At 38.9% G+C, this 27,066-nt stretch overlaps 1 protein-coding gene across 2 annotated transcripts in view; it reads left to right on the top strand.

Moving 5' to 3' along the window:
* Positions 1-5,729: 5,729 nt before the first annotated feature.
* CCDC50 (coiled-coil domain containing 50) overlaps positions 5,730-27,066 on the top strand; it is a 66,653-nt gene continuing 45,316 nt past the window's right edge. The window contains exon 1 of one of the 2 annotated variants that reach the window (XM_063621965.1): positions 5,730-6,886. In XM_063621965.1, the coding sequence (XP_063478035.1) occupies positions 6,838-6,886 (49 nt within the window). In that variant the 5' untranslated portion in view covers positions 5,730-6,837. The remainder of the gene's footprint in view (positions 6,887-27,066) is intronic. The other variant, XM_063621964.1, reaches the window with a different exon arrangement.

Genomic DNA, 27,066 nt, shown 5'->3' on the forward strand with positions numbered 1-27,066 from the left:
AACATACTTTCAGGACACTTTGTAAATAATTGCTCTTCTGAGCCCCTGGAGTGCTCCCACCTCCAGCCTCCTTTCCCTTGGAACTTCTTGGACCTGCCCACCATCCAGAAACTAAAAGGTAACAATTGGAACAGAAGAAAACCCCACAGACTGCTTTGGTGCTATGTTTGTGCTTCTGCCATTCTGGTTGCTAAATGCCTTGACTATCACTCAACTATCCAGTGTCCAAATGAAGATGTCAGTCTTAGGAGAAGTAGATGGGTTGATAGATTTGGAAAGGGTATGATGTTCAGGTTCTCTTTTCAGTGCTGTTATTTTATTTATTTATTTATTTATTTATTTATTTATTTTTGAGACAGACTCTTGCTGTCACCCATGCTAGAGTGCAGTGGAGTGCAGAGTTTTGCTCTGTTGCCCAGGCTGGAGATCTGGGCTCACTGCTATTTCTGCCTCCTGGGTTCAAATGATTCTCAGCCTCCCGAATAACTAGGGCTACAGGCATGGACCACCATGCCCAGCTAATTCTTGTATTTTTAGTAGAGATGAGGTTTCACTACGTTGGCCAGGCTGGTTTCAAACTTCTGACCTCAGGTGATTCACCCACCTGGACCTCCCAAAGTGCTGGGATTAGAGGCATGAGCTACCGCGCCTGACCTCAGTGCTTTTATTTTCTCACAAATCTAAGACACTAAGAGTAAAAAGAGGCTAGGGACCTTGTTGGTATAAGGGAAGAAGGTGTGCTATCAGTGTGTTTTGGAGTAGGAAATTAATTGATCAGGGCAATGTGTAGAGTGTATAGTAGATTAGCCATGTCTTGTATCTTGCTATGGAAGTAGAAAAGAGGAAGACAGAGACAAGGGAATTGAGGGTATTGAGTAGGGAGTGATTATCAAAATGAGCTGTCAAATTTAAGCCAGTTAAGGAGAAAATGGATATAGGGTCAAGAGAGAGGCAGTACCAGGGTGGCAGGGCAAACAGATTATAGGTTCTTGTGTAATTGAAGAACTGTTGAATGTGGGGTACCCCTAGGAGTGAGTTGGAGAGATAGAAGTGGTACTTGGAAGACATTTGAAATTGACAAAGAATGAGTTTTTAGTAATGACAAATTCTAATGATTTACCCTGAGAGGAGTTGGCGGAGATGGTGCAATGGCTTGAATGTTGTGCCTTCCAAAACTCACGTTGAAATTTAGTCACCAGCATGGCAGTATGAAGAGATGGAGACTTTGAGAGGTGATTGGGTCATGAGAGCTCTGCCCTTATGAATGCATTAATCCATTGCTGAATCACTAATGGGTTGTCATTGGAGTGGGACTGGAGGCTTTACAAGAAGAAGAAGAGAGACCTCAGCTAGATCATTTAGCCTCTTCACCACGTGATGCTCTGTGTCACCTTGGGTCTCTGTAGAGATTCTCCGCCAGCAAGAAGGCTCTCACCAGATGGGACTCCTTCAATTGGAGGCATTCATAAGTGTAACAAACACATTCATTTTCTTTATAAATTACCAGTTTCAGATATTCTGTTATGAGCAACCAAAAATAGAGTAAGACAGATGGGATAGGGTGATATGGCTTGGCTGTGTTCCCACCCAAATCTCATCTTAAATTGTAGTTCCCATAATTCCCATATGTGGTGGGAGGGACCTGGTGGGAGATAATTGAATTATGGAGGCGGGTCTTTCCCATGCTATTCTCCTGATAGTGAGTAAGTATCATGAGATCTGATGGTTTTATAAAGGAGAAGTTTCCCCTACACAAGCTCTCTTGCTTGCCACCATATAAGATGTCACTTTGCTCCTCATTCACCTTCTGCCATGATTGTGAGGTCTCCCCAGCCATGTGGTGTCCATAAAACCTCTTTCCTGTATAAATTATCTGGTCTTGGGTGATGTCCTTATTAGCAGCGTGAGAACAGGCTAATACAATGGGGTATAAGCTCATCAGAATAAGGAAGTCAAGGCTGGGCGTGGTGGCTCATGCCTGTAATCCCAGCACTTTGGGAGGCTGAGGCAGGTGGATCACTTGAGATCAGGAGTTCAAGACCAGCCTGGCCAACATGGTGAAACCTCCTCTCTACTAAATATGCAAAAAATTAGCTGGGCGTGGTGGTGCACTCTTGTAATCCCAGCTACTTGGGAGGCTGAGGCATGAGAATCGCTTGAACCTGGGAGGTGGAGGTTGCAGTGAACCGAGATTGTGCCACTGCACTCCAGCCTCAGTGACACAGTGAGACTCCATCTCAGAAAAAAAAATAATAATAATAAGGAAGTTTAAGGAAAGAGAGATCAGGTTACCAGAAGGAATGACTCTGTATGTTTATGTATACACTGAAATCATCAAGTGTTCTGTGATGACAGAGAATGAGAAAAAAAGGTCTCATCTGTAAGGAATAAGAAGTTACCCAGAAGTGTACAGATAATTGCAATAAGGATATGTAGTAGGTGATAGAATTTGAGGATATGAGCTTTAAAGAAGTTGAAAATATTTAAGAATACTGAAGACATATGTTCTAAAAAAGGCAATAAGATAAAAACAACCATGGCACCTCCAGGTCCAGTGGGGTCTAGGGTATGTTAGAAGAAACAGCCTCTAATTTAGAGGGCTCTTGGAAAAGCAATGTCCCCAGGTGACACCTGAGTTCCAGTAAGAAAATAAGAGAAACGGAATAGTTACAAAGGTGATATGGGGAATTTTGTTAGTAACTGATTATGAATTCCATAGGGCAGGGTGAGGGGACTTGAGCAACTGGGGAAAGCTGAGAGCATGAATAGGGTTGGGGAACTTACATATGTTATGAGAGTCCAGACATAAATGCTTCAAGGCCTGGAGTAAACAGGCCTAAACAGTATGGTTGGATTATTGTCCTAATAGTCTCTATTATGGGCTGAATTATCTCTCCCTAAGATTCACATGTTGAAGCCCTAGCCTCCAGTACTTCAGAGGGACTGCACTGCAGACAGGGTCTTTAAGGAAGACATTTGGGTTGGCCCTAATCCAATCTGCAAACTAAAAAGAGGGATTTCAGAAGAAACCAAATGTTCTGACACCTCACTCTTGGACTTCTAGCCTCCAGAACTGTGAAAAACATACATAATAATTTCTGTTATTTAAGCCATTCAGTCTGTGGTATTTTGTTATGGCAACCTTAGAAAATTAATACAGTCTTCTTGGTGAAAGTGAATAACAGTTCTAATTGCATCCTCATTTTTGGAACTGTTCTCTTAGGTATATTATGCTGATGAGCTAGGAAGCACTGGGGGCCAAGGAGACAGACAATTCTTTCCAGAAGTATAGTTCTGTGGGTCCCCTTTCCTGTTTTGCCAAGGTCCAGTGTAATTTATTCATTTGCCTATTTTTTTAACTTACTTTTAATTTGTGATTCTTACTGATAATAAAATTGGATAACTATATTTATTTATGCAACAAATATTTATTGAGTGCCTATTATGTGCCAAGCACTATTCTAGATACACGGATATTAGGGAATCAAACAGATAAACCCCTGCCTTACTAGAAGGTAAGCTCTAACTGGGGGTTGCCTTTGTGGAATTTGATTGTGTTCAAACTGGAGTTTTCATTTCTTATGACCAAAGTCTCCCTACTCCAAGCATTTTATTGTTACCAAATTCACTTTATAAAAGTAGAAAATGTATCATGTAATATCCACCTAGAAAAAAAATCAGTTGATGCCTCCATATTGCCTTATAAATAAAATCCTTATTTCTCACTATGGCATTCAAGTTGTGATTTGATGCTGAATTACTTGTTTGGCATCTGCCCCAAATTAGGGATCTGTATCCTTCCTGAGAAGCCTTATGCTTTCTTTTTTATTGCAAAATGGACATTTCAGGACACCAAAAGATGTAAACTTGTTACAGAAATTCACCATATGTTCATTCCCTGTAAATATGCAAAAGATACTAGCTCTTCCCCGTGTTACTGTCAGTCCTTTGCTAGAAGTTGCCTACTCTGTAATGCTGAGCTCTAATTGTGTGCTCGGCTAGGGGACCTATACAGAACAGGTGTGGAGTAGGAGAAGGAAGCCCAGCTATGGGGTGGATTTCCAGGTCATCTGCTCTAGTACCTGAAAAGGGCTCCAGGTTTTCGTTACTTTTTCTGCTGAAAGCAGCCGATTCTCTAAACAATAGTTGTGGCTATTATACATGTTTCCATTTTTTCTGTAGGCCAGAAATGTGGATATTTTTATGCATATCTTACTGTAAGTGCATCATATTTTTAAGCATATCTTACTTTTGGCATATCTTACTGTAACAGTCACAGTCTAAGTAGGAAACAGGAGGTGCACTAGAAGTGATTTTACTGAAAAGAATGTAGACTATTTACAGAGGTGTTAACTGGGTGAAGAGAACTAGGGGAGGCCAGGCATGGTGGCTCGTGCCTGTAATCCCAGCACTTTTTGTAGGTCGAGGTGGGCAGATCACTTGAGGCCAGGAGTTCCAGACCAGCCTGGCCAACATGCCAAAACCCTGTCTCTACTAAAAATACAAAAAATTAGCCAGACGTTGTGGTGCACACCTGTAATCCCATCTACTCAGGAGGCTGAGGCCGAGAATCACTGGAACCTGGGAGGCAGAAGTTGCAGTGAGCCAAAAGGAACTAGGGGAAGCCATTACACTCTAGGCCTGAAGGGACACTGGAAAGAAATTGTATTATTAGAGACCCATGAGAGCTGAAGCCATGGAAAAGAGGCCTCTAGACAGGCCTTGTAGTCATAGAGGGACAGGACTATGGCCAAAATTTTGGGATAAAGGAAAGAAGAATACTCTGATATTTCTCTCCTCCCTTCTTTTGATTTTCTGCCAGTGCTTCCCATTGGTCAATCACAACAGGAAGCCACAGGTCAAGGGGGCCTAGTGATTTATCTGTAGGAATCCAAGGGCACGGCTTGGTAGAGAAGTAGAAACAACAGATTTGGGGAGGGAAACAGAAAATACTGCTATTATAAATATTCTCTAGACCACAGGAAGTTAAAAAAAATTACTAGATTACAGGACAATTAAAAAATCCCCATAAATCTACCTTTCTAATACCACTTCCTTCTTATTCCCACATTTAACTTGCTGAGTGTTATCTCTGCCTAGCACTGGGGTGGGTAAACTTTTTCTGTAAAGCATACTTTAGACTTTGAGGCTTAAGAGGCAAGGTTGAAAATATTATGTCCTATTTATGTAGTGATTTAAAACGTAATTATTTGAACATATAAAAAACAGTCATTCAAATTCAGTGGGGTAGATTTGGCCTGTGGGCTATACTTTGCTACCCTCTGGCCTTGAAAGTCTTCTAAATTTTTTGCTAGCCTAAAATCCACCTACTTTTCAATGTCAAGTTCAAATAAAACCTCCCCTATGTGGCCTCTCATACTGGGACTCTGAGCTGTGAGTGACAGAAAATCAACTATTACTAGCTTAAGCAAAACTGGGGATAAGTTGAGAGTTTGCGGGTTGTAGATCTCAGAATCCAGGAGCGGTCAAAATGCCAGCTGCTCTGGGGATATCCTGCTTTGCTACTGTGGTAACATCCGAACATGCCCTCTTCATCTCCCTTTCTCTTCTCTTTGCTTCTGTCTTCAGTTTGCCTTCATCATCTCCTAGAGGCAGATCTTTTCCACAAGAAACAGAATACGTAACTCTTTATGTACCCAGGAAAGTATTCTGTTTGATCTGTCTTGGTCACCCAGCCACCCTTTGATGAACCCATGTCGGTGGAGGAAGGGGGAAGAGTGACGTGGTAGTCTCGAGGTTCAGACATGGCACACGTTTGGGAGAGAAGCTCACCTCTGAGGAGTGGAGAAAGAGGCAGTTTCCCAAAAGGAGGATGCATTCTGTTGCCAGGAGATGAAACAGGAGAGGTTGTCTATTTTAGAGAGATAGAAATGTCACAATTACAGTCCAATGTGTGCAGCGCTATAACAGAGATAAGTCTGACGCCTCGTTATCACCCACAGTACCTAACATCACACTTGGTAGACACATTCATGCGATTTTGATGAATGAATGACTCAGTCCTCCCAGCTGATTGTGTACACACTCTACTCCAAACTGGCCCAGAATTTTATCAGCTGCTCTTCATTCTGTACGTTGTATTCGGGGTATTTATGGCCATCTATCATCTCTCCTCTAATTCCGGGTGCAAAAAGAGTGTACGAGACAGAGGCAAGCATGCAGTAAACATCCTGTGTTAATCTCAATGCCAGAACCAGACCACAGAATGCTGACTACACCGCTCACGGGAACGATTATGTTTTAGGTGACCCGTGTGGCCTTTTTGTTGAGGCCTTTAGGATACAAAGCCCCCACCTAAAGACGCGACCCTCCCGTAGGAGGGGGGCAGGGCCCAGGGGCGGGAGCACAGCGGGGCCCCAGCCTCAGGCGGCGCGTCACTGAGCACAAAGGAGACAACCGTGAGGCGGCAGCGGGCGCTGATCTTCGCTCGCCAACCACTTGCAGTTGCGGTTACAGACCTGCAGCTCCCCCTCCCCCAGCCGGCCCGCCCGCCTTTCTGTCTCCTCTCTCCCTCCGTACTGGACGGCCCCGGTCCATTTCCGGGCTCCGGATATTTGGTATCGATTGGGGCCGGGGACGCGGAGCAGGTGGCCGCGGCGGGGCAGCTGGGCCGCCAGCCTGGTGCGTCGGGGACCGTCTCCCGCTGCTTCGGTCACCAGCCCCCGCCCGCCCGACCCGCTCCGTTCTCCGGCCTGCGAGCTCTGCCGGCCGGACTTTGCGCCGCGTCCGGCGCTGCTGCTGCGCTCGGGGCCCCGCTCGGCGCCGGCGGTGACCGGGAAGCCTGCGTTAAAGGGGCATCCGGAACCCTGGCCCAGTATGGCTGAAGTCAGTATCGACCAGTCCAAGCTGCCTGGAGTCAAGGAAGGTAAGGGCCCCGGAGGGAGGGCGCGCGGGACCCTCCCCTCTCCCAGCCCGAGGTTCTCTCAGGTCAGGGGCGTTGCCATTTCGGCTCCCGCGGCCCTCGCCCGGTGCTCGCCCTGCGTTGGCCCTGCCTGGACGTGAAAGGAATTGAATTCAGGTTCTAGTGTGGGACCTTGGGCAAGTCACCGACGTTCCGAGCCTGTTTTTTCTCAAGGGGGTGGTGGGGGGGGGTGGGCTAGCACCACCCCCAGCAAGTGGCTGTGCCCGTGTTCTCGTGCATCGCAAAGCCGCGGTGAACGCTGAGAGCTGGGTACATCTGACTTACTACGCTTCTTAAAAATCGAGGCCCAGCCTGGCTGGCTTGAAGGCTGGGAAGTGGGGAGGGGTTGACATTCAGTTCCGTGTGGAGCCTTTGTTTTGAAACATGACTCTTTCCCTCCTTCTCTCCCTACTTTTCCTAGGCCGGCGTCTGGCTGGCTGACTGACTTTCCCACCTTCCTCGAGATTTAAAAGTTTAGTCTTGGCTGTCTTCTGCGCGGGCGGGAAGCCACTATAAGCATTTTCTTACAAACAAAACACACACACACACAGTGAGCGAGGGGAACAGGGGACTGATGACCTTGTCATTGCTTTTTATACCAATGTCCGGGAAAGTAGAGATTAATACTGACTTGGCTTTAGCTGACAGCAAGTAGCCTTTTGACTTCCCTTCTCTGTTTTTCCACTAGCTGCCTCAGGACCTAGCGTTTTTTACTGAGATCTTAGGTGCTGGATCGCCTTATGCCTTGAGTTATCTTTGTTTATTCTTTGGTCCTAGGAAGCATAGACGTTCCAGAGTGCTGATGCAGACCCGTGAGTTCCAAGGGCTTGCAAAATCGGCTTTTGTTGTGAATGTCATTTGTTTCGACTGAATACTGTAGCCTGAGGTGTCTTGGAGATGTGGAATTGAAAACAGTTGTTGCTTTCTTGGAACCGCTTGTTTTATTGCCAACTTAATTTGACTCAGTTGGTCTTGTGTGTGCTCAGGCCAGCCCAAAAATCTCAGGAAAATTAGGGACTGCTTGATTGCTTTCTCAGAGTTTCAAGCACTAGGAGACTAGTGACTAGTGGTCACTGATTTTATGTAGAATTTCTGATGGGCCTAGTTCTGTCTTACTGTTCCAGAAGGGTGTTAAAGCTTAGGCGTGAGATTTTAGCGTTAATACTTTTCTACCTTTCTGTCCCTGGTATGGCTTTGATGAAGACTTACGGCTTTCACCTGTAGAAAACAGTTTTCACTCTGCTGTCAAGACTAAGGAGGCTGAGTGATAGGAAAGGCGGATCAATACTTTTGAGAGTTCTTATCTTAGAGATTGTCTGGTTATCCTTTACATTTGGAGATGAGGGTTTTTTGTGTGCGTATATGTTGGGTTTGTCTCTAGAGAAAGAGTGATCCTTGTGCAGTGTGTAGTGCATGGTGAGTAGAATGAGAATTGGAGTTCAAACAAAACCGGTTATGTATAGTATTAATCATATGGTGCTATGATTTTATCCAATCCCCTATTCATATGAGTGACCTGGAAAAAACATAAAACTCTTCCTATACATTTATATTACCCTTAGATCTTCTGATTTCGTACCAAGACATGAATGATGTATTCTCACATATTATTTCTCAAGGAGTTCCACAAACACTTTCCATATAAAAATGCAAGATTTTTCCATTTCTACACTCTAGAGTCTAATACATTTAAATTAGCTTTCATTTTGCATAATACGGTGTTTGGCGATTTCTTATGTAATCTGGTAAATTGGTAAGGAAATTCAGTGTGGCTCTTTCATTAAGTTAGAATTAAATATTAATTTTGAAGGTGGTCAGGAATTGATGAGAAGATCACTGTCTTTGTAAACATCTGACTTTTCTGGTTCCAAGATCATCAAAGGAAATGATGTATTATACTAGGAATGTCCTACTAATGGTGGTGAAGTTTTTGATCTGAGAAGTATTCAAGTCTAATAAAGTGTATCCTTCCCTAATATAACTCTTAATTATGGCCCAGTTACTCCCTAACAGTGTCTTTATCCTAATTAAAGAGAATGAAGCTGGTGCCCCTGATAGGGTAAAACATGCGCAAACACTGAGACTGTGGTAATACTGAAACTCCAACTTTATTTGAGAAGGGTTAGTAGTAGTAATTAGTTTAATATTCTGATGCAGATTTTTGAACCCCATTCAAAAAAATCCCTGTATCTGTCTCCTCTACTTTTTAATTTAAACTTTTGGTAGATATATATGCAGTTACAATTTATATTCAACTTGGTATCATGGGGTAGATTCCAATAGAGATTAAGAAGAATAGTGCAGTGAGTGTGCGCCCGTTTCCATTGCTGTTTAGGAGGGGATGGGGCACCCTGTGACCTTTCGTCGTGAACATTTCAATAGAGGTCGTGGGTAGCAGCTGACATTAGGGTAAGGGGATATTTAAAAATCTTCTTTCCTAGGTTGAAATCTAATGCTTGCTTACTTAGTTATTAAGGAAGTCAAAAATATTCATCATTTGGACAGACCTTTTGAAAAAACACGTACACATACACGTATGGTAGTATTTATACCTTGGTAAATCTCTTAAACTGGGAGACAGAGAGAAATGATTGCGTTCATGTGTAGGTGAAAAGAATCAAGTCAACTAAGTGTCAACACATCTTTTTTTTCTGGATAAAAGTGTGTTTGGAACATCTGTGTACTTTTTGTAATGGAAAACACTGTTGCCAATATTCAGGAATAATACTCTATTTCTTCTGAAACATTTGAGGTTCTGGATTTGAAATAATTTCCAGCCATTTTAAACTTCAGTAGGTCTATAACTGAAATGCAAAATGCAATTTGCGAATGTTAGGGAAAGGAGCAGGCATGTTTCAATAATGTTCTGAAAGTTTCTTAGAGTTCAGAGCTGAAAACATATTTTTCTAAATGACACTTTTAATCATTTGACAAACTTAACATTTTTTAGGGGGTCAGTTTTAGCTTCTTCATTGGATTTTTCTTTTCTGAACCAGCAATCAAGACTCCCTACTTTACTTTTCCTCTCCAAGTTCCTGTATCGGTTGATCGAAGGCTTTCTAGACATTTTGGCGTTTCATCAACTTCTTTGCAATGTCTTAAGCATTAGAGCTTTACCACTTTTAGCCATGCAGTGCATGCTTTCAACCTCTCCTATTTTCTCCAAATGTTAATCTTTATTTTTCTTTCCTTACAGCAGTTTTCGCAATCTCGTTTTTTATGTTCAGTTCTTATATTCTTTAGGTGGAAAGTTCCACCGTCTCAAAGTTGGTGAACTCTGTGTGTATTGGTGTGCATGTGTGTGCTTAACATCTGAAATCAGTTTACCTACGAGTGACTTACTTCTTGAAGTATAGGTAGCTAGCTATTCTGGGAGCAAATCCTTTTTCTTTAGTGAAAGATACAATTTAATACATTTTTAGAAATGTCTGTAAAAGGAAACATACCTAGAAAGCACTGATTTATTTTAGGTTAGGACACTCCGGTGGCATAATATGGTAAATTAAGTTAATGGCATACATCCAGATCTTCAAGAGGGAAAGATATAAAATTATGTCTGGTACAATCAGTTAACCCAGTAGTCTAAGAAATTTAGAGCTTATCACATGCACGCTAAGCGTCTAAACAGATGGCAGTGTCCATGAGATGTACATATATCTGGCTACACGGCAAACCCACTTTCCCTGTTTTTCAGAATTCCGTAACAGTTTTTGTTTTGGTTGTTGCTTTTTAATGAGATCCTGGCTGGATCTCTTTGAGCTAGGAGGTTTATGTCTTAGTTATCTTGCTTTACCTTCATTTCGCTGAATGTCTTCTATGTAGTCAGCAACTATTCAGTAAATATTTGCATGTGTGAATAAATGAATGAGTGAATGAATGAATACATTATTATTCTCTGTTGGTTTAGGAATCTTATCTCTGGCATAATTATTCTGTATTCTTTTTCAGAGTATAAGCTTTTAAAAGGCAGAGATAATACCTTTTAAACCGTGTGTATCACTTATTTATACCAGCATTAAATTTATAAAAACTTGGAATTTTTTTCTAATTTTTTATAGGTATGTCTTGTAAATAAGATTCATTCAACATAGATATGTATAACATAGATATGTATTACATAGAAAAATTAAAGAAAGTAATTTGTTGCTTTCTCTTCTGACTTTGGAGATAATCAAGAATAGAATTTTAGTAACATTTTCTAAATGCTATTTTGTGTTTTTTATTTTTACTTGAGTAATAATAGGTTTAATTTTTTGTTATAAGTACAAAGCAATATCACTCAGTCACTCAATTTGGGAGCAGGAAGGAATCTTAGGTAATTTGCATATCTGCTGTGTGCCGCATGTTGTGTTGAGGGTATTTCCACAATAAAAAAAAATTTTCCATGGTACATGAACATGATCTTTGCTGTGGTATAGAATGCATGGAGTTCTTGAAATAACTCTCTGAATTCATATGTGCACCAAAAATGGCTTTCACAAAAATGAAGAAAATAGTGTATTGCCATATGTAGACTTGCAATACTTTTTTGAATGAACAAGGGAATTTTCAAATGGATGTAACTGTTAATTTGTAAAATACATATATTTTTGAACTAACAGGTACTTAACGGACGACTCACATGTGGGAAACTATAGTTAATTGGTACTTTAAAAAGATATTTCAGAGTAGAAAGCATTAAAAACCACTGTTCTAGGCCAACTTCCTTATTTTCCAGATGAAAATCCGAGGGTCAGAGAGGGCAAGTGAGTTGTATTAAACCACCGAGGCTAAGTAGCTAGGAATTGGCACGTGGGGGCCTAGAATTAGAAAAGTTTAGAACTGTGAGTAGTTGCTTACACAGCTTATTCTTCTCTCCATTTCTTTTTACCTACCTTCTCTTTTCCTTTTCCTCCTTCCCTCTCTTCCCCTTCTTTCTTTTAAATTGTTCCATAGATGCATAAGATTCATTTCTGATGTGTTTCATTTATGTGATATGCCATATGTTTAAGACAGTAGAATGAAAATAATAAGGCTTTTTCTGAGGACAGTTATTTTAAGAGTAATGTATCATATGGATGCTGAGTTAACATAGGTTTGATTAAAATTTTTTACAACTTTTATTTTTGATTCAGCAAATGAATTACTGAGTGAACTATAGGAAGTCACACTCTTGCCTCCCTGTTTTTTCTACCTGAAAAATCTTGCAAAAATGCATGTCTTCTCTGGTATATTCATTCTAAAGAGGCTAATACTTAAAGGTAGAAACTCTAAAATTAAACGTAGTGGAGAAATAAAGTCATAGGCCATGGTCTTTCCTCAGCCCTTGTTAGGGACATAACAGTTTTTACTGAGATAAATGAATTTTTCCTCAGCGACAAGAAGCATGTGATTTTCATTCATAAAGAAAACAGTTATGGAGCCCACTAAAGTAAATGCTGCTTGAAATCCCAGTTCTCCAAGGTACAGAAGCATATTTAGAAATGAATCGCTTTGATCCGTAGAGGAGAAAACAAACATTAAAACAACTATATTTGCTGTTTCAGAGGTAGCCACTGGAAGTGCCATTGGATTAATGTTTTTAACTGGTAACTCGTTTAAAGGTGTCCTGTGCTTCAAAAATGTAAAATTAGGATAACCTAGATCTTAGATAAGACCTACAAAGGATAATTAGTTTTTATATTTAGAAGGACTTTGGGGATTACGTAGATGTTTGAATCTAGAATGTTCCAGGTGTTTGAATTTAAAAACCAGCACAAGAGTTCTCAGATATTACTTTTTAAAAGGACTGTTAAGCAGAAAACAATCATTATTTCCTTCTGTCATCATTTCGTTAAAAAAGCATACACATACACATTAAGTGTGTGTGCATAGGATAGTTTTTAGCCTATATTGAGAAAAAGGAAAAAAAACAAAGCAGTGAAGACTTTTCTAATAAACCAGAACCAGTGTATTACTGGTCTTGTTTATTTATCAGTGGTTCTTTCCTTTTTCTTTGTCGTTTTAGTAAAGTTCAGCGAATAATTTACATACAGTAAGAATTCCCTCTTTTTTCGTCTGTAGTTCTGAGTTTTGACAAATGTGTACCACCACAACAATCAAGATACAGAACAGTTCCTGACCCCCAAACTTCTCAACCCCCGTTTCATGCCCCCACCAGCCACTGATTTGTTTTCTGCCCTTGTAGTTTTGCTTTGTCAAAAATGTTATATAAATAAGATCATACAGTAAGTAGTTTTTTGAGTCTCCTCAAACATACTGTTTATCCATTCACTAGTTGAAGAACATATGAGTTATTTTCAGTTTTGGTGGGTGTCAGTAAAGTCACTCTAAACGTTTGTATGTATACAAGTTTGTGTGTGTGTGTGTGTGTGTGTATTTGAACGTAAGTTTTTGTTTCCCTCCAATGGACTTTCTGGGTTATACGGTGAGTGTGTGTGTGTGTGTGTGTGTGTGTGTGTGTATATTTGAACGTAAGTTTTTGTTTCCCTCCAATGGACTTTCTGGGTTATACGGTGAGTGTGTGTGTGTATGTGTGTGTGTGTGTGTGTGTGTGTATTTGAACGTAAGCTTTTGTTTCCCTCCAATGGACTTTCTGGGTTATACGGTGAGTGTGTGTGTGTATGTGTGTGTGTGTGTGTGTGTATTTGAACGTAAGCTTTTGTTTCCCTCCAATGGACTTTCTGGGTTATACGGTGAGTGTGTGTGTGTATGTGTGTGTGTGTGTGTGTGTGTGTGTGTATTTGAACGTAAGCTTTTGTTTCCCTCCAATGGACTTTCTGGGTTATACGGTGAATGCATGTTAAAATTGTCAAACTGTGTTTCAAAATGGCTGTACCATTTTGCATTCCCACCAGCAATGTATGTGAGCTCCAGTTGCTCTGCATCCTTGCTGGCATTTGATATTTTCAGGGCCCATTTAATTTTTTTAATTTTAACCATTTTAACAAGTGTGTAATGATATCTTATTGTGGATTTAATTTGTATTTCCCTAATGACTCATGATGTTGTGCCTTTTTTCTTGTGCTGATTTGCTATTATATTGTTTGTTGACATGTTTGTTTTAAATTTAAGCTCATTTTAAAATAGACTATTTTCTTATTATTGAATTTGGAGGTTCTTTACATATTCTGGATACAGTTCTTACTAGATACACAGTTTGCCCATGTCCATACTTTTAAAAACCTTACTTCAATATCAGAATGATATGGGGATCTAAGCACCTTCCTAGCCCTGCTTGATATTAGCTAAATCTCTTAGAGATGGTTTCAGGAATCTGTAGTTTTTATATACAGACTATGTACCCAGACTTATGCAATTGCATTTGGAAAATACAGAATGAGTATACTGTGGCCACCCCAATACAGGGATCTTCTCCTAATTTCTTAAGTTTTTGCAGTGACAGCTCATTTATTTGATAAAGAATGAGCAGTAATCCTCTCTAGTAATTGAAATTTGTTGCAGGGACCTACAAACTATTGCCACTTGTTTTATATAGCAAGGTAGCTCAGGATGGCTTTTACATTTTTTAATGATTCAAAAAATATAATGTTTTGTGATGTGAAAATTATATGAAATTCAAATTTCAGTGTCTGTAAGTAAAGTTTTATTGGAACGTAGCCATACTCATTCATTTACATATTGTCTTTGCTTACATACTATAGAAGCAGAGATGAGTAGTTGTAGCAGAGACCACGTGATTGGCAAAGCTTAAATTTTTTGTGACCTGATACTAGACAGAAAAAAAAAAAAGATTTGTTCTGGAGCCATTTTCAATGAAACTTTCCAAAAACTTTGTTATTTAACCTTTTTGGACAGTTCAGTTATCGGTATAAACACTGTTTATCATAACTTTGCTTTAATATAATGATGCCCATGGGAATTATTGTTGATTGAACTCTTATGATAGCCTATTTAATTATTGAAGTGACTTTAAAAAGTACAGAATTAAATCATTTTTCTTTCTCTTTTTTTTTTTTTTTTTAAGATGGTGTCTAGCTCTGTCGCCCAGGCTCGAGCGATTCTCCTGCCTCAGCCTCCCGAGTAGCTGGGATTACAGTTGCCTGCCACTACACCCAGCTAATTTTTGTATTTTTAGTAGAGACAGCATTTCACTGTGTTGGCCAGGCTGGTCTCAAACTCCTGACCTCGTGATCCGCCCATCTCGGCCTCCCAAAGTACTGGGATTACAAGCATGAGCCACTGCGCCCAGCCTCTTTTTTTAAGAAGAAAAAAAAAATTACACTCCCAGTAAATTTCTGGGGACTTTCAAAATCATATCTAGGTAGAAATCTTATGTAAAGTAAGAGTATGCCGTACGCCAGCTCTGAGTAAGGGTCTGTGGGGCTTTCAGAAGTTCATGAGTATCCAACAGATTTAACCACCTTAAAATGTTTGCTTATTTTTTTTTTTAGCTTATATTATTGGCCCTGTTTAAAACTTATTACAGATATTTGTGTGAATGAAGTATCATTTCATCTTTTCAGAAACTTGTATCAGAAGTGCCTAGGCTAATTTATCACCAAATTTTTCATCTTGCCTGATGAGCGTTTGCAGTCCTGATACAGCTCCTCAGTGACCAAATACCAGGGGAGTCTCCCCTGGACTTTTTTGGCTTTTGTTTTTCCAATGAGTCATAAAGGCTTAGTCATTTTCCATTAACTTAAGGAGTTTTAACTGCATATAGTAAAACTATGAATGACTTATAAGGATATCTTTCCCTCTTCACCGCTTCCCCATCAGCAACAAATTCTGTTTTGTTTATTGACTATGGAGGAGTCCATGGTTGACTTTAAGTATTATATTCACTAATTTTTAAGTAGCGTCTTCCCACCAAATACTTTGAAAATATTAGGTTTTTCTTTTATATTATGAAGGTCTGTGTAAATATCGAATATAAGAGTTGACAAATACTGTGAAAGACTCTTTTTGTCTATATGGGAGTCCTGACGTAGAAGAAAGAGAAAGATAGGGGCTCACTTAATGGTCCACGTTCTTCCCATCTGTACATCTTGAGTTTGCCTTAATATCTGGGCCAGTAGCTCTTTTGGAAAGGGCTATTCAATCTCAATGTCTGCATTTATAGATCACTTTCTGGCTTTTCCTAGAAAATATTTTCAATTCTGTCAGTGATTGCTGGATTCTAAGTTGACGTGTTTGCTTTTGTTGTTTTCCCAGCGTTCTCTGGTCAGACCTCATTATTTCAAATTGGTCTTTGGTGGATCCACAAGTCATTCCTTCTTTTTATAGTTTCCCTATTGAAGCTCCATAGAGCTAATCTTTGAAAGATCATTTTACTTTTACTTTTTGTTGTATGAGTTGTTCCAGCTCTCAAATTTCTATAGGAAGTTGATTGGTGTTGTGATTGACAACACCTCCATAGTCAATAAACAAAACAGAATTTGTTGCTGATGGGGAAGCGGTGAAGAGGGAAAGATATCCTTATAAGTCATTCATGGTTTTACCATATGCAGTTAAAACTCCTAAAGTTAATGGAAAATGACTAAGCCTTTATGACTCATTGGAAAAGAGTGGTCCCCTTTGGAGGCGACAGTCTTACTTGTTTAAGGATTAATTTGAGTTAGATGCTGGTAATTTTTGTACACATTCCAGTAAAGTGATATTGTCATTTCGTTGCTGTTACTAGAGTATTCAGTTAGTTTCTTAGATGGTATTGGGTTCCATCAGAATTTTTATGTGTGCTATTTTCTCTTTTAAATTTATTTTTAGATAAAGGGGGGAAGGCCCTTACACAGTTTAAACAAGTCAAACATAGCATGTATTTTTAAAATTCTTGATATAAGGGGAGACAGTTGTGAAGAATCTGGAAGTTTGGGGTTGGAAACAATGAATATACCAATTGCAAACTTGTCATGGTTTATATTGAAAAGAGGAGAGAGCATGAGCAAAAGAATGAGCTGAAGCCTTTTTGCTTTGGGGATGATATGTTCAATTTGTACTTACTTTAGAATGGTCTCTTTCAGGTTCATATGGTGTATTAGAAGTTAACACTGGTTAAAAATATGCAGTGCTACGAAAAACAAATGTATCCTTCAAGGGAGTTATGATATAAAATTTTGTAAACCATCTAAATAATTTTGACTCTATATAAAACAAGTGAGGCAAGTGATTCCTTTATAGCAGAAAAGGATTTGGACAGAATCTTGTCTTCCTGTTCATAGATAAGGCTGCCCCTGATTTTCTTTCATTTCCTCTGCAGAGGGTATTACATGATAACCAAGCAAACTGTAGGTTGTGCTGAAGCCATTTTCATTAGCAATCATAGAGAAATCTAGGGCATTTAGAACGTGTTCCAGATGAACATAAAAAATATGGTGATCTTCAAGAAGCCTTCTGAATATGGAAAGTGTTGCTTTCCCAGGCTGTACTCTGATCATCTGGCCCCAGGAGAACCTTTTAGTAAATGTTACAGTCCACATTCGTATTCACTGGACAGTTAGTGACTGATAACATGGTCTCCTTTTACTCTGATACTGAAGACTCTGTGAGAACTATTAGTTGAAATAGGAAAAGCTCACCTTTTTAAAAGGCACCAGGTTGAACAAAAGGTTAAAATATACTTGTGGTTAAAGATACTATACAGTTGGAAATAAGCAGATTGTTGTTATCTTGGATGCTAGAAATAGTGAAATCAACAGCAGCAATGAAGAAAGCAATATTTGGTGTAGGTGAAAGTTAGCATGACAGTTACCCTAGATGAATAGGCTTCAATTATTACGTTTTTACATGATGTGTAATACTTGTACCCAAGAGACAAATGTCTATCACTTACACCAAATCAACTACATTTCATTCTACCTTATTTTTAAGTTGGATAGATTCTTAAGAGGTAATTTAATCTGTCTCCTCACAGGTCAGGACATGAGGCTCTGATTTCGAAAGTGACTTGTCAAAGTTCATTCACTTGACGAGCTGCTGACAGAGCCAAGACTAAAATTCTGACAGGTATCTGGAATTAAGAGGGCTCTTTATACTATAATTTGCTTGTGCCTTATATACTATCATAAAGTCCTTATATTTCTGTTAATTGGGCAAGTAAATCTATATTTATTACACTTCAGATGCTAAACTGTCATGGAGATTTAGCAGAAAGCTTTTACTACAGCAACTCAAAATACAGAATTAGGAAACTACATTTAGTTTTAGCTATGCCAAAAAGTTTTAATCTGCGTGTTAATATGTTGGTTAGATTTTGGCTGGCTACACCTTTACTCAACAGTTTTCCTTCATACCCTTCTTGATGGTGATAATTTGATGATTCTTCTATTTCAGTAAACTATAATTACATAATTTTCACATAGAATTCTACTTTACTTTCTAATCTTGGACATTCAGCTGGAAAAGTTTGGAGTGGTGGAGCTTATTAAACATTTTAGACATTCTGATTTCCCCTTAACTCAGGCCTACAATGTGTATAGGAAACATATTCTCTCTCAGGTAGACATAGGAGGTTAGAAAGAGCTTTAGACGTGCAGTAAACTATTGATTATATTGTTATTCCTTGCCAGGAAACATTGCTTCAGATTCTATTTCTTTTTCTTCTAGAGACAGGGTTTCACTCTGTTGTCCAGGCTGGCATGCAGTGGTGCAGTCATAGCTCACTGTGGCCTCAAGCTCCTGGGCTCAAGTGATCCTTCTGCCTCAGCCTCCTGAGTAGCTAGGACTACAGGCCCAGCTAATTAATTTTTTTTTTTTTGGTAGAGTGAGGGTCTCACTGTATTGCCCAGGCTGATCTTGAACTCCTGGCCTCAAGTGATCCTTCCAGCTTAGCCTGCACTGGGATCATTTCTGCAGATTCCTAAGAGCAAGTACTCACTGTAAATTGCAGTACAGATTCTGTACTAGACAAGTGACTAGATCTATGTTAATCACTGACTTAGTGGGACCTCACTAGAAGTAATACCTAATAGGAAATAACTAATTATAAGAATTTATTAACTTTAATGAGGCGAATAATAGGCTCTATTTATTGAGCTGCTACTTAGTGAGTAGCAGATACTTTCTTTGGCCCTTCACATACCTTATCTAATTTAGTCCTCACAACATTTATCCTTATTCTACAGATGAGGAACCTGAGATTCAAAGAAATTAAATACTTGCCCAAGGTCTTCTAGCCTGGAAGTAAGCAATATTTGAGTCCTGATCTGTACTCAAGATAGTCATAAATACTTCTTAAACACTTAAATTCAAAACAGATCCAGGTTGTTGCTCTGTATACTCTGTTTATTTGTATATTATTGAAGTCTTAGCATCCTCCTCACTGGAGTCTCTCAGTATGATTGGCAGCTTAAGTTTTTGCTTTTCTCAGAGTGCTAGCTGTTTTCAGCCTTTGTTGGGAATAGAGAACTATCAAGAGTTCACATGTAACTTAAGTCAATCAGGTGAATATAAATTTCTTTCTGAAAAAAAAATTACCCCACTCTTGTGAAACTACATGGAGAGCCAAAGTGGTTGACAGAACCACTTGTTAAAATCTATGTGTAACTCCCTGTTACCTGTGTGGGAATTTTCTGGACGTACTTTGAAACACTGGCTGGCTTCCTCAAGTCTACTGTGGGGTCACCTTATTCTGTATAGACTGTATTTCTAGGGGAAGAAATGCTATTTTTGTGTAAGCTTACTTTTATTAAAATTAGGCAGATATAGCTCCTGATCTTCTGTGGAAGTATCCTCCTAGATTGTATAAAACTGATTTGATTCTAGGAATGTACCCATGATCTCAAGATATCTTTTAGACAAACACATTTTCAGTCAGTGAACATGAGCAGTTACTGAGCATGTGGTGACCTAACAGTGGAATTGCGGAAATTTCAAGATTTACACATTTGTTTTCTGTTCCTACCTTTTGATTTCCGTAATCCAAGATTTCTAGAAATGTGTGTTGAGTTCTGACACATGGTTATCAGAATGGAATTGTCAGTATTGCAGTTTGCTTTATGAGAGCAAGATTTTAAGAGATTATTTTACCGTGCCTGTTTATCCTATGACTCTATCTAAAGTAAAGTTGTTGGGGAATTTTGAATATTGCTCTCAATCGTTTAAAGTTGAAATGAATTTACTAATCCTAATAGGAAAGAAAGTGCTAGCCAAAGTATCTAGTTGCAAAAGAGAATTTGAAAATGGAAATATCTGACTCAAAGGATAAATAGAACTTGCAGTAGCTGGTGCTTAAGGAAGCTCTTTTGTCATATGAAGCCAATAAACCAAAATGGTTTTCTTCCCCTGGTGTAAACTTGTACTTAAGTTGGGCTGGAAGTGATCTTTGGGTTTTAATGGGCATGACTGGGTTTATCCTACAGAGGTTTAAGGAGATGGGTGGCTTTTCTTTCTAGGCTAAGGCAAACAGAGTACTGGCTGCCAAACCATTTGAGGGCTTGTGTAAGTGCCAGGAAAAGTGCCATTCAAGTAGTGAAACAACAGAAGGTTGGAGTTTCTTTAGGGATACATGGAATAAAAATAAAATGAATTCTTACTATCTGGATATGCTTTGTGAAAAATTGCTTTGAAAAAATTGTCTACTACTGCTTATATAATGGTATTTACCCTTTTGAGGATGCCTTGTGACTATCAGTGGCCTGTTTTTTTCATAGAATGTCTGACTACCTCCATGAGAATAATTGATAAGTACCTTTAAAATTTCCTGAAGTGCTCAAGTGCAGTTGACCCTTGAACAATATGGGTTTGAACTGTGTGGGTCCATTTATACACGGATTTTTTTTTTTTTTTCAATCAAGTGTAGATCAGAAATACAGTACTTGGCGGGATGCAAGGCCTGTATGTACTAAGGGACTTTTCATATACCTGAGTTCCACAGGGCCAACTGCAGGAAGTGAGTATGCACCAATTTTGGTATCTGGGGGGGTGCTGGAACCAATCCCCCTCATGTATACCCAGGGATGACTGTACTTATGATGGCTATTATTTCTCTCATATTACAGGGGCGTAAACATAAGGGATGTTAGTTTAAGATTATTTAGTTGGTGAGTGATGGAGCTAGGATTGGAATCAAAGTAAGAGTTCTCTTGGTTACACCATGCTGCTTCCTTGTGCAATAAATATTCACTGAATATCTCAAAGAGCCAGTGTTCTCTGTGCAGTGTACTGCAGAAGCTACTGTGTAAGAGTTTCATCTTTCTCTAAGTATAATTTTAAGTTATCTCTTTATGTTAAATTATGAAATTTTATAAACCCATTTAAAAAGTAAACTGAACTATTTAAAAACAGCAGAAGTGCTTCCTTTTTACTCATCTTTATGATTTTAAGAGTAATTAGTTGCTAAGTTCATATATTCCTGAATTGTTCTAAAGTAAAGCAACTATGTAAAATGCAATTGTTTTTTAAAGAAGGTACGGGAGACAAGAAATCTAGGAGAATGTTTCTTCAGTTGTGACTCATTTAACTTTCAGGGCCAGTTGAAATTAATAAATGTTCACATTTGTTAATCAGAATCCAGGGTACTTCAGTAAGTGCTTGGTAAAGTATTAGAGATTTGGTGGGTTTATTCAGTACCAGTTGTATTTCAAGAATTGAACTCCTCTATGTTGAATACCTGGTTCACTTTCCTTTCTAATCAGAAATTTGTTCACTTTGTGTCTGTGACTATACCTGCACAGTGGTTGCTAGTTAAATGTAGGATAACTCTTAACCTTTCACCCTACTGAGGTTAGCAAAACTGTCACATTAGGCCTGAGGAAGAAGCAGCATAGGAGAAATGTAAATATGCGAGCACTTTGAAGATAAATCAGTGGCTGACACAAGACCAGTAATATACTCAAGACCCTTGGTTGTCTGAAATGGCAAAGCAAATTATACAGTGTGTTTGCAAGCACACATGCTTGTGCATGCATGCACATGCAGAAGGTTAAAATGGTTTTAAATGCGATGAGGTCTCTAATTCAGGTTCACTGAGTGGTCCAGTTGTCTAAATTAGTTCTGTCATACTGTCACGTTGTGATTATTGTCTAGAGCAGTCCTATCTAATAGAACAACTGTGATGATGCAAACGTTCTGTATTCTGTACTGTCCAGAATAGTAGCTACCAGCCCCATGTGGCTATTTAGCACTAGGAATATGATTAGTGAAACTGAGGAGATCTGAATTTTTAAAATTAAATTTACATTATATGTAACAGTTACATATGATTGGCGGCCACCATATATAGTGTGAAACAATTATTTGTGACACTAAAGGATAGAACGATGTTGGATCGATAGAACATATTGATTTTGGTTCAGCTTAAGGATGTCATTTCTTTTTGTTTTTTTGTTTTGGAGACGGAGTCTCGCTCTGTCATCCAGGCTGGATTGCAGTGGCACGATCTCAGCTCACTGCAACCTCTGCCTCCCGGGTCCAGGCGATTCTCCTGCCTCAGCCTCCTGAGTAGCTGGGACTACAGGCGCATACCACCACGCCTGGCTAATTTTTTGTATTTTTGTGGAGACGAGATTTCACCGTGTTGCCCAGGCTGGTCTCGAACTTGGGAGCTCAGGCATTCTGCCCACCTCGGCATCCCAAAGTGCTGGGATTACAGGCGTGAGCCACCATGCCAGGCCAGGATGCCAATTCTAATATACGTTCCACTGAGCATTAGACTATGAGGAATGCACATCACTTGGGGTTTTGAAGAGAACCTTAGTGACTTCTTGATGGAAATAGAAAGACAGAGCCCAGGAATCAATTTGATGGGCACTCAGAATAAATGACGTCCTGATTGAGCTCATTTTGAGGTTATGGGACGTTTCTTGAGAAGAAAGGAAGCTTAACTTGAGTGCTTTCTGTTAATACCTGCGTCAGCATCTTCTAAGAATAGACAAGGTCTAAGTCTTAACTTTTCTTGGATAGCTTCTGTTTTGTTACTCCCATCAAAAAAAGGTTTTGGATTCAAAGCACCAATCCATACAGTTGTTGCCTTTAACACAGGAAGCTTGTGAGGTTGTCCATGTTTGCGGGCATTTTAAAAATCATTTATGGTAGCTGAATCACATAAACCTTATTTGGAAAGTTTTATCTGTGTTCGACAGTTTAACCAATATAAGTAAAGACTGCTCTGTTTCTACCTTGCTACCTTTTCCCTGCTTTTTCACTCTTCTTCTCACTCCAGATCATTTGTCCTGTCAGATGGAAATTCTGACCCAGCCATTTTCTCTTTCCCAATAAGTTACCCACTTTATTCTGTGGTCGCTGAGAATGATGTAGATGGTCTGTGATATTAAAGTAGTACTTCTGATGTGAGGACTTATATCATCTCAGCATTTTCAAAACCCACTTGCCTGCAATCTGGTTTATCTGCGGTTAGCCATAACATATCTACTTGCCAAACAAGTGGTTGAGGTTACTGGGGTTTTCATTTAACTTTGAATTTAGGGATTAGAAAAAAAGTAACTCAGGAACATACTTTGATAAATTGTGTGAGAATGAAATGTTGGGATTCGATCAGTAGTTTTACTTTTCAGAATGATTCTTTGCAGTGTGTTTGTTGAAGTGTGCATGTGTTGTTGGCACACATTTAAAACTTATGCTTATTACCCTTCTTGTAAAACTGTTGATGATGCTATTATATAATTTAGTGCTCCCTATTTTAAGTTGCCACATGCTAACTGAATTTACTTGTACAGTCGATACTAATAAAACATTTCTTTGCAGTAAAGAGCTGGTATAATTTCTCCATTCTGATAATGAAAACTGAACAACTTTTCATATTTCTCTTCTTACACTGGTGTTCAGGAAGATTGTCGACAAATTTGGGACCATATGTGGGCTTTACTTTTGTTAATGTTCAAAGGAGCATTATAAAATCAATAAAATTGCTACTACAACTGATTTTCTTCCTTGTAAATATTTCTTGCTTCACTGTTTAGATGCTTATATTAGAATAAAAACATGTATCTCTCTTTATTATGAAATATTTTGAAAAGGATTATCAGATTCTGCTTCTTGGAAGATGAATTGGAAAATATAGAAGTGTTTAAAAAGGAAGATAAGCTGCATTGTAATCCCATAGTATATTGTTAATGTTAGAATTTTGATGTTTATTCTTTCTGGTACCTTCTAAATTTAAATTGAAAAGTCAAGTATTTCAACTGTAGTCAAGGTATCCTATAGGGAGGCATAAGATCAGCCGTAGACTCTGCCTGTAACATGGAGAGTACATTTGGGACTTAACCTGTGCATTAACCTGTATGATATGCTACATGGATGGTTATCCATAGGGTGTATAAAAATAACAGACCTCAGAATGTCAGTTGTTTCTACAACACACCTACATACACTCTGGAGAATGTGAGTGCTTTGAGGCTGGAACTAGGACCAGTGGATAATCACTATAGGTTGGCAGATTTTGTCCTTTTGAAGACAGTTTTACCTCTGGTTATCGGAAAAATGGGCTGTGTTTTAAAATAAAGGGAGTTTCCGGTGGCTGAAACATTTAAAAGGAATCCAGATGATTGCTTGGACAAGATAAGGCTGAATTTGACAGCTATTTAAACCCTTTCTGATAATGTATCTATAATTTTAATAAAGTGATAGATCAGCATCTTTTTATGAACAGTGATTGAAATTTAGAAGTATTTGAGGAAACTAGGAAGCCCAGTCTGCCATTTAGGACCATTATTATTGGAAATAGGATTACAGATTCTTGATACTCTTGACAGTTTGGTGCTCTAACCAAGAAGGTGACTTTAGCAGGTCAGATATTTGTAAGAAGTTTGCAGAGGATCCTGAGTTATACTATTCTGGTGTTTGTAAAACTTTTTGTGAAGAAGGCAGCTTTCTATCTGTAATGTTTATTGCAGGATAATTAACCCCGAAAATGTCTTTCTGTTACTAGAATTTCTGAAAGTTTTTCTCCTTTCTTCTTCTTACTTTTTGGATATCAACCTTGAGTTGTGTTTTTCCATTCACCTTATACTTAATTTATTAACATTTTGTAATTCTTGGGATGATTTGGCAGTTTGCAACTACAGGGGAGTTCTAAGGACATGGGACAGTTTTGTCAAACCAGTAATTCAGGAGACTAGCTCCAGATTGTGCAAATTCCTGCTAGCACCTCGGCACATACTGCTTTCTCTGCTTTCAATGCCACATAAATCCTAAGTACCCCACTGCATTGTTTAGCTGAACAAATTCATCCGTATGTATACACACAGTTTTCTTGATTCTGAGCTCTAATCTTAACAGTGCCACTCATGTAACTATGTGATCTTCGGCATATTAGTACAAATCTCAGCCATCATTTCTTTGTAAGTTGAGCGATCTGTTTAATTGTGGCCCAAAGAAACCAAGAATTGACCACCTGCCTGTGTAGATCACTTTTCTAGGTATTCTAGGATTCTGTTAGGCAACATATCCTTTCATTATAATAAATCTGAAATTCCAGGTGAAGGAATTTACTGTTGTTTGAGGTAGTATTGATAGACATGTAGCTCCATAGCCTTGTTTCAGATAAGCTGGAGGATGTGGATGAATGAATATGCTGGATGGATGTGGGTGGGAAAATCCAACATTTCGTGTTATGTCCTGTGCACTAGTCATCATTGTTTTCAGGATCCATCTTTTTCACAAACATATATTTGAAAATCACTATCCTGGGCACTGGGATACATGTTGGAGATAAAATGATCCATAATATTTTTCTTGCCTTTCAGGATCTAGAATATATGCTGGGGAAACATGAGTAAAAATTTTTAATAATATAATTAGTGCTACAGTTCTATCCTGTAAACTACGTGCTATGAAAGCACTGAAAGAAAATGATAGATGAGTCTGCCACATGTTTGTGAGTCAGCTACATAGGTGACATTTGAATGGGGGTCTTGTAGGTTGATTGTGAATTTTCTAGATGGTAGAGGGGTGGATGGGTGCTTTGGGCAGATAGAACACAGAGAGTCCCCCACCATCATCTGTGTAATAATGGTGACTAAGTTTCTTTCCCATTTGCAAGGCTCTCCCATTGTGTTTCATTCTCACAAAAACCAAGCAACCAAAAACAGAGACCAAAACCAATAACCATAAGAATCTCTAAACAGATGAAATATTGGTAAATATTACTTGGTTCCTTAGTCATCTGTATAAGGTGTAGAGTGAAAATCTTTGTCTTTCGCAAAGAAATTGCAAAAATTTTGTGTGGACCTTGTGGACAGTTTAGTAGTGGGATTATTATAGTAAGGATAATAACTACAAGACAGTGCATCTGATTTAATTGTATTATGGATCTCTGTTTAGAAGAATCATCTGTCTCCCAGACAGGTGGAATATCATGGCATATTGGAAAGAACAGGGCATTTGGAGACTTAGAAAAGTAGCCCTGCCATTGATTGCTTTGACTGGTAACAAAATAAATGAAGATGGAATACCTGTGTAGATTATTTGCTTAGCTTCAGCCAGAGTTAGATGCCACTACCCTCCCACTGTCATACTGTGTTTAGATTTTGTTAATTTCAATGGCATGAAAATTTTAGAACACTAAAAAATGGAGAAGGATCAAAAGTTTGTGTTACCCTTTGTTCTGTAGTAAATGAATTGCTCACGCATTACTTAAGTGTTCTTTTTTCGGCCTTGAGCCTGAAAGTGAGAAATTTTAGCTATCAGTGATCAGCAACTCAGAGCTATGTTTGCTTTTATGGAGCTCATAATTGGGGTATTTGAGTGAGCATAAGAGAGTGTCTGCTGTCTATAGCCAAGCATCTCTAAGCTCCCTACTTGCCCTGCTGATGGGGGTGGAGGAGGGGGTTGGTTTTGCTAATGGTATTGGCGGTAGTGATATTGATGTCATTTTGTTGATCTCTATATAAAGATTGCTGGGGTTGAGAATGTAGAGGATTTGTCATTAGGATAAGATCTATTCAGTTTCTCTGAATCCCATTTCTCTTTTACTCAGGTAATTTTATTAGAACTTTTAATAAAGAGAAGAAACTCTGACAGATTAGGGAGACATTTCTTTTGTAGGGCAGCATAAAAGTTTTATAAAATACATTTATTATTTCAAAGTGTCATTAATATATCTTAGGCACGAGTCTAAAATTTAACAATATCTTCTCTTCCCAAATGGAGGGAAACTTGTGGATGTTGAAAAGAGGGTTAGAGAGATGAGGGCAAGTGGTAGTTCCCAAAGAGAGATTTCCCTTAGAATTTTTCACTCTAGTCACTAC

This window comes from Symphalangus syndactylus, chromosome 17, assembly GCF_028878055.3.
Source record: "Symphalangus syndactylus isolate Jambi chromosome 17, NHGRI_mSymSyn1-v2.1_pri, whole genome shotgun sequence".
In the NCBI taxonomy this organism is placed as follows: Eukaryota; Metazoa; Chordata; class Mammalia; order Primates; family Hylobatidae; genus Symphalangus; species Symphalangus syndactylus.